This window comes from Centroberyx gerrardi, chromosome 8 (assembly GCF_048128805.1).
Source record: "Centroberyx gerrardi isolate f3 chromosome 8, fCenGer3.hap1.cur.20231027, whole genome shotgun sequence".
Classification (NCBI taxonomy): domain Eukaryota; kingdom Metazoa; phylum Chordata; class Actinopteri; order Beryciformes; family Berycidae; genus Centroberyx; species Centroberyx gerrardi.
In genome coordinates this window covers 31,318,649-31,327,188 of record NC_136004.1, presented here as the reverse complement: position 1 = coordinate 31,327,188, position 8,540 = coordinate 31,318,649, and the positions used below count along the sequence as shown (strand labels likewise).

Sequence of the window (8,540 nt, the reverse complement as noted above, 5' to 3'; positions counted from 1 at the left end):
ACACTGATGTTAATGTGAACATGCTAACGCTAGCTGCTACTAGCTACGTTAGCTAGTGTGCTAATCAGATGTGTTAACAACAAGACAGTGATGTTAGCTGACCAGATACTATGGTTAGCTAGCTAACAAGCTGACATTATCTAAACACTAAATAAGTGATGAAATTATCAGTTCAGTCAAAAACAGACAGAAATTAACAATGTTTATTGAATTCTGTTGAAACTGCCAGTTCGTACATATAGAAAAAATAATCAGCTGTTCACAGCCAGTTGCCCACGAGCCGAGGACCTCCAACATGGCCGCCAGAGGGTTCTTACATCACGTGAAAGCCCTCCATATGAAAATTTGCCGTTTTCAGGGAAGAAGAGGCGATAACGTTACAATCTTTTATTTTGTTGTCACTCTTCCAACATGGCGGAGAGTCTCTCCTCACGCTGTGTGACCGGCCTGTGCTGGAGAGTGTGAGCATGCTTTGTGGCCTTTGCTTATTATGTTGAGGCGTTTATCCTTCAGTACAGTATGTGCTGCCGTTTCTATGCATCACTGTGAGAGGCTTTGCCCACTGCCTTGACCAAACAAACGAAACAAGCTAACCCTATTTCTGACAAGCCTTTTTTAAAAGATGTTAAGTCAACATGAAAATGTTAAATGTATTTGTCAAGTCATTCCCTTGTTGCAAAGATGTGCGCATTCACATATCAGTCTCCTGACCACCTGTTTTCTGTTCCGACAGTAGAAGTGCATGGCACTGTGGTGAACTTGTGCACTAGGAACCATGTAATCGCTAGCAGTATAAAAAAAAAGCCATAAAGAATCCAATATAGCCATAATAGTGAAAAATGTCTGTACTTTGAATTTAGCAAATTGTAACCTGTGGGACTGAGCTCTAACGATGTCAGTGCAATAAGAGAAGTAGTGTGAAAGCGGAGTGGCAGGTGGAGTAGCGGATAGAAACACCGTCCTGTAACCGGAAGGTCACAGGGTTCACCCGTGTGTCCCGTCAAACACACTGACCCCCGACCTGCTCACTCACTGTGCGTCGCTCTGCAGAAGAGTGCCAGCTAAATTAGTCAAATATAAATGTAATAGGAAAACTAACAGGCGTTGATTTAGCTACTGTAGCACTTTAAGTTTATGCTGCTGAATATTACATGTTACTAATGTGTGAATGTGTATGTGGAGCATCCTGACCAGGAATGTCACCTGTACTTATGTACTGTATATTCATGAATATCATTAGTGTTTTAATGTTGTCAATAAATACAAAAAGAAAAGACACAGTACAAAATGTTACTTTTGTAAAATAAGTGGCTCTGAAAGTGAATAGAAAATCTAATAACACATACAAAGCAACTAATTCATTTTAGAGTTAACTCACTCTTCAACCATAAAAAACAACGACTGACATCAAAATGTAATCAACTGTATCAAAACAAAAACACAGTGCATTAATTGCAGCAGATATAAAGGCCACTGGTGTTGTAGTTTAGTGTCTCCACTCTCCCACTAGGCAACAACAAACAGATTTACAGATGATGGGGAGTGCTGACCAGACCTGGCTGCAAATTATTATTGGTGTTTGTTTAAATTAGGGATGGAGACTCGACTCAAAAAGAATCAAAAGTCACATTTTTTTTTGGAATCAGAGTCGATTTAGAGACGATTCCATCAATTCCATTACAAGGAATCGACTCCAAAAAATGTGGAATCGTCCTTCCTTAGTTTAAATCGGATGGATGGGGTTTTCTCACTTTAGTCAAAACAAGGAGAACTAGAAAATTTAGACCATCACAAGGAAACATTTGAATCAGATTTTTTATGCATTTCTGTGATTGGAAAAACCCCCCAAAAAACTAAATAGACCCTTTTCATAAACATGGCAGACGTGCTTCCTCTTCGTCTTAGCAGGTTATAGATCTATAGAACTTCCTGTCTCCTCCAACTCGGATATGGCTATGTTGAGACACACACTGTGTGTTGTCACTGACAGATCTTTCTGTTTCTGTTGTCAGACAACTGCACCACTATAAAAAAAATGATTTGATCGAGGGTCACAAAATGACAGGAAGTTGTCTTTTTAACATTGGTGCCAATGGTGAGCACCGATCTATACCCTGTGGAAGTACATCTGCCATGTTTGTGAAAAATAGTGAATAGTGTTGATGGAGTGACCCCAGCAGGTCCAAGCAGGGTAAAATAAATAATAAATAGGAATCATCTGCAAATACTCGGAGTGGGAAATCACCACCATCACTACACCTCATGGTCTGTTGGTGTCAGCAGTCAAGAGGAGTCCTGAGTTTGTATGAACCCGGTCTAGAGGCCGCCACGCCGTCTGGTCGGAGGTTAGACGTGGTTGTGGTTGTTTCTGTGGTACGCCTGTTCCCACACCACCGTCCGGCAGAGGCAGAAGAACTCCCGCAGGTTGCAGACGACTCCGCGGTCGAACGGGTTCTCCTCGTCTCCGCAGTTCTTCAGGTACGAGATCCTGTGACGCGACATGAACTCCCAGGTGGTGCAGTTGATGGAGACCAGGTAGAGGTGGCAGCCCAGCAGCAGCAGCACCACCACGGAGAACACGCCGACCACGCCCAGCGCCGCCAGCAGGAACCCGTTCGCTCTGAACCACAGCTGCCACGTGCCGCCGGACGAAACGCCCGACCTGGAAGACACGGAGACACCAGTTCAAACTCAGTGCGGCGGAGCCAAAGAACCACAGAGTAACATTAAACTGAAGCTCAGTGAAAAAGGCAAGAGGTAAGAGAGGAGGAAGCTAATATTCTGAAGCCTGTGGGTTCATTGGCTCCGCCCATTGAGATTATTTCTACCTCCAAAAGTTTGCAGGTTTGATCCCTGAAATGTGGCTCCATCAGTGGTCATGTGTACCGTCAAGGTGTAGTGGAACAAGACATGACACTCCTATCAGCGTCAACAAAATATCTAAAATATAAAAATGTAAACAGCAGTAGCTCTCAACTGATTCAACTGATTCAGAGCTGCCTACTTGCAACCTCATATTCAAGAATAGTGAACTTTGTTTCCCTTTTCAGGCTGCTTTACTGATTTATTGGAAGACATCTTGAGGCTGCAAAAGAGTATAGACATGATAATTCATTTGTATGTCATTGTAAATCATGTCAGGACCATCCAAATTCATCATTCATCATGTTGAGAAGAGGATTCAGCAGACGTACAGAGCGATCTGAAGGGCCCAGAGCAGAGCGACCAGCTGGACCACCAGGTAGACGATGAACCAGCGGTGGTTTCTCTCTCCCACACAGTTCTCTATCCAGGGACAGTGATGGTCGAAGCGACGTACGCAGCGTTTACACGTCTGGCAGTGCTTCGCTCTCATTGGCTGCTGCTTGACAGAGAGAGGAGAGAGGAGAGAGGAGACAGAGACACAATGTTTGGTTTAACTGGGGAAAAGTTCAACTGTTAACGCTGTTGTCCCCAGGTCTGGTCTGGTGGAGACAGGAGTCCACAGTGACGACGACAGTGATGAGGACAGTGACGACGACGGTCACCGAGCTGCTTGTTTATCTTCCTTTTCTTATCAACATTCAGTCTTTGTTTGCTTTGCATTGCAACGTGTCCGACCGTCCTGGAAGAGGGCTTCCTCTCTGTGACGCGTGAGGAGGTTTTGTGAATTCATGTGCTATCAAATATATTAAAAAAAACGAATTTCCTACGTGGAAATTTAACATGAACGCCCTCCAAAGTCGGAAACTCTGAAAATGAGTTTATGAGTTATGCTACAATGGTGACCTTTAATCTTCTCAACAAGGCAAAAAAATAAAGTTTTGTGTCACTCAATTGTAAGAAAACACACATATGAACCTTTGTTGGAGGTTTCTAATTAGCCAGACTAACCTAACATTTGTTTGAATGAAGTTGGTCTAATCAGCTTGTTAAGCTGCAGGACGTCTGTGCTTGTTTATCGTTTGTCTTCCAGGTTTGATTTTCTGACAAAATATCACATGAATGCAACGCTTGGAAGTCCCGGATGTCGGACTTTCCCATCAGCACCTGAACGCACACTGAGTCCTTGTTCTTACTGAGGTTGGGATGAATCGTTTTCACATATTGCTTCATAATGTTGGCAGTATGAAACCTTGTGAGACTGTAACTGTGATTAATGGATAAACAAATAAACCTGACTTGACTAGGAGTCTGTTACGCACTAAAACAGGCAGAGTGCAGTTGGGACAACAACAGCGTGTCGGTCAGTCTGGGTCATTTAGTATTTGCAAATGATTTTTTTTGGTTGAATGCCCGAAAGTTTCAACAATCACAGACTACGTTTACATGCACAGAGTCACCCGGCTATCGGTCATTTTTCAGTTAAGATCTTATTCAGGTAAAGCTGTTCACATGAACCTTTGATATCCTGCGATTGAGTTTCCCTGTTGTCATGACTAAAGCTAAATTTTCCTCAACATAGTATAAAAAGATGCTACTGCCAGCTAGCGCCTCCCTATCTGGCTGAGCTGTAGCAGGTTACCTCCAATACAGGGAAAGACAGAAATAATGGTCCCAATAGTAATATACTGTAAGTGCCACGTGCCGCCATGTTTTTTTATTGATATCGAATCGTACCCTTGATGCCGTCTCAGTTTGCAACCAAAACACAAAGTGAAAACCAAAGTGAAAGTCCGATGTTTCCATGCTACAGTAAAAAGTTTAATATGGGAGTGAGCCAGGCATCCTAACCGGAGTATGTGCTTGGCATTATTATGATGTTTACGTGCACTGACCCAAAACTGGGTTACTTAGTAAAGGTAGCCGCAGTTAGGTTTACCGGTACGAACTGTCCTGATGCGATAAACCCCACCCATCTGGCACTCCAGGCAGGTTAAAACAAACGTTAAAAGTCATTATCAGCTACTGTTTGACGCAGGTCTGGGTTATGTGGCTCAATCTCCTACCAACAGTATTCAGGGTTTGCACACATCAAACTCAAAGATTTTCAAAGTCTTATTTGGTGACATTCAAGGACTTAAAGTTGGTGTTTTGGGGTAAGACATGACATTGGTCAGAATTAAATATCATAGAGGTTTCATGTTTTACTCATGATCTTAAAGAGTCTATATGGAGTAGTAGTTAGTTCTTTATAAATAGTCCAAAATGCTTCAGGTGCGTAGGTTCCAAAAAGCATATAGGCTGAAAGAGGATGAAAAGAACTCGCACACTGGCTATAAAAGGAATAATCCAAAATAGAGACTTACTGATGCAAAAAAATAGAAAAATATTTATTTACATGATGTAAGCCAAGAAAAAAACAGACTATAAACAGGTATAAATATGTGACTGTACAGCCAGAACAGAGCTGTCAAGAAAGCATGCTGTTCATTTTCAGAGCCACATTTGGTTCTGTATTAATTATTTTTGTATTTACTGACATCAAGGACTTATTGCATTTATTATTTGCATGTATTTGCATCATTTGCACTATCTCTACTGTATCTATTGTTGTATATTATGTTCATTACCTTTATTCTATGTTAGTAGCTATTTCCTTTATTTCTTTATTACCTTGTACTTGACTTGTAGGCTACTTCTTTGGCAGTGTCCATCAATTGCTGATGTGGCACCTGAATTACCCCAAGGGGATCAATAAAGTGCTGTCGATCTTATCTTATCTTATCTTATTAAACACAGATGGTGACGAGCAGCAGCTGGTTACCTGCAGCAGACAGTATCCACAGCGGCGCAGCCGGGGGGTCGAGGACTGAGGGATCATCGACTCCAGCTCCTCACTTGACCCCTGAAGGCCCTGAGTAAAACACACTGATGTGGGTCACACTTGTTTTCCATCGTGGTAAATAAAGTCAAAGTGCATTTTCTCTGAGTGGTAAGACCAGACACCTTGTTTGAAAAGTAATTAATGCCATCTTTAAAGCTTTTAAACAAACGTGTACACAGAATACATGCAGGGGGACTTCAAACTGCATTTTGAAAACCTTATTTGCAGAGGTGTGACCAAGTCAACTTTGCTCGAGTCCCAAGTCTTGAAGCACAAGTCTCAAGTCATGTCCCAAGTGTAAATGTAGATTAAGTCAAGTCCAAGTCATTAAATGTCAAGTCTCAAGTCTAAATGTAGAACAGCAAGTCAAGTCAGAACAAATCAAAAGTCCAGTATCAATTTAATATCTTAAAGAAAACTAAATATCTAGGACTTTTCAATGCAATATGGTTTTAATAGGATAAAAACTTGGTAAGAGCATCATGAGTTTGATTTCTATAATCAGTTTCAACTTCAATAAATTCAATCATTCCATACAAATTCAGAAAACAGAATTTAAATTCAGTCGTCCACTGGAACAAATCTCATCACTTTCAATCTAAGTCATTTACACAAACACAAGATCTCAAGTCAAGACTTTAGAAACCTTTTCAAGTCATCAAAGTCCAAGTCAGAGTCAAGTCCCAAGTCACCAGAACCCAAGTCAAGTCAAGTCTCAAGTCTTCTCTTCATGCATCAAGTCAAGTCTCAAGCATTTAAAACTGTGACTCGAGTCCAAGTCATGTGACTCGAGTCCCCACCTCTGCTGTTATCTGACCTTTACCTGGACAGTGTCAGACAGGATGAAGCCCGGGTCCATCAGAGACACGGTGAAGTACAACATGACTGACAGCAGAACCAGCAGGGAGAACAGGACCGGCAGCATCAGCTCTCCTTTCTCCTCACACCTCCGCAAATCTGCACATACACACATTTGTTAAAAAAAACCCAAAGAAGACAGAATACAGGTTATAAAAAAAAAAGACAAATAACAACAAAATACAGAGAAAAAAACAAAATTAATAAAAAAATGACAGAATAGATGAAAAAATATAAAGAACAGAATAGAGGGTAAATTCCAAAAAACGATTGGAAAAAATGACAACATATAGGTAAAGTAAAAACAAAAAAACGACAGAATAGAGGAACAAATATATAAAACATGACAAAATAGAGTAAAAAACTAAAAAAAACGACAGAATACAGGGAAAACAAAAACAACAGAATAGAAGGACGACAAACAACAAAATATTGGGGAAAAATAAATAAAAAAACGACAGAATATAGGAACAAATATGAAAAACAACAGAATAGAGGGGGAAAATAAAAAATATGACAAAATAGTTTAAATGCTTAGCTAGATAGCCTGCTGTTGTTTTGCTTTGCTCCTGAGATGACTAGAGATTACAAACCAGTACTCCCTTAAAATAACCTTACATTTGCATTCATTTACGTTAATTCACCCCTTAATTCATGCAAAATCCCCTTAAAATTAATTAAGGGAGCTATTAATGGAGGAGATCCCATCGAAACCTCCTTAAACACCTCTTAATCTTAATTTCTAGTGTCTCTGTGAATCAACACATGAATAAATCCCTTATAAACCCATGATACTAACTTTACTGTTTTAAAGCTGTCAGAAAGAAATTGAGGACATTTCAGGGATAAAATGAAGGGGTTTGGATCTTAGTGTAACTCTGGTGTCTGTCTGACAGGTTATCATGAGTCTGGAGGACTTACCGGTGTTGTGTAAGAACAGAATGAGAGTTACGACCCAGGTCAGGACGGTGTGGGCGGTTCTGACCAGGAACCCGGAGCGGAACATGTTCTGCAGCATTTTATTCTCCACATTCACTGCTAGCCAGCTAACTCTTTAGCCTCGTTAGCTTTTCTTAAACAACACAGTCATTATGGGCGGCTAACGTAATATAAATGCCAAGAAAATTAATGATAGATGTTTAATATACTGGGAGACAAACGTGTAAACGGTTTTGAATCATGTACAATAGTAAATTTGTCTTATATATTATCGGGTTCATCTCCTTTTCTCTGTACAAACCGTCCTCGTCGCTTCTTCCTTGTTTTGGTACGGAAGCTGCTTGGGACAAACTGTGCGGACTGACGCTTAGAATCAGGAACATGGGGAATACACTAGGCTAACCCAAACGAACTTTGGGTTTGATTAATCTGTACAAGAAGTGTGATGTGAGTTAAGATAAGGTTTGTTAGGTAGTAGTGAGTGTTTGGAAAGAGTATAAAAGTATTTTTAGAGTTTATTTGTAATTAACATTACACCCGTGTAATAGCACCCTACAATTAATGAGGAAATGGGTTTAAGGTGTATTCTGGAGAATAAAGTCAGGTCAGAATAACTGGATTGTTTATGTTTAAAGGTCAATTTGAATATTGAGAATGTATTATGTGATCAGGTTTAGGTAATTGTGTGCGTGGTAGTGAATGTGTAGTAGTCGTGAATGTGTATATGTATTAGCTATTATTTTTTATGGGCTATTAGGTGTAGTAGGCTATAAAAGTTGAAAGGGAAATGTATGGTTATATGTATTTGATACTGAAATAGCCTATATTTTTAATATCTGAGGTTGAACGCAAAGATGCTTTTTGAAAGAAAGTTGACTGTAGAGAAAGTGGCAGAATGAACATTGTGCTTGACCTGTTCTCACTAATCACTTCAGTGTTGGTTTCCTTATCTTATCTTATCTTATCTTTTGGAGGAGAATATGGCAAAAAGTAGAAG

The 8,540-nt window shown here is 40.3% G+C and overlaps 1 protein-coding gene across 2 annotated transcripts; it reads right to left on the bottom strand.

The window, feature by feature from the left end:
• Window positions 1–201: 201 nt before the first annotated feature.
• On the bottom strand, window positions 202–7,856 carry zdhhc12a (zDHHC palmitoyltransferase 12a). Of its 2 annotated transcripts, XR_011785022.2 has the most exons (6): window positions 7,526–7,856; window positions 6,570–6,703; window positions 5,687–5,776; window positions 3,195–3,361; window positions 2,249–2,662; window positions 202–1,044 (listed from the first exon to the last, which is right to left on the bottom strand). XR_011785022.2 is itself a non-coding variant. In XM_071909908.2 (5 exons), exons 1-5 carry the CDS (start codon window positions 7,620–7,622, stop codon window positions 2,347–2,349), a joined length of 804 nt encoding a protein of 267 aa, XP_071766009.2. In that variant the 5' UTR covers window positions 7,623–7,856; the 3' UTR covers window positions 202–2,346. The 2 variants fall into 2 exon arrangements, 1 of the variants encoding a protein (XP_071766009.2); XM_071909908.2 differs by having other exon boundaries at window positions 202–2,662.
• Window positions 7,857–8,540: the final 684 nt, after the last annotated feature.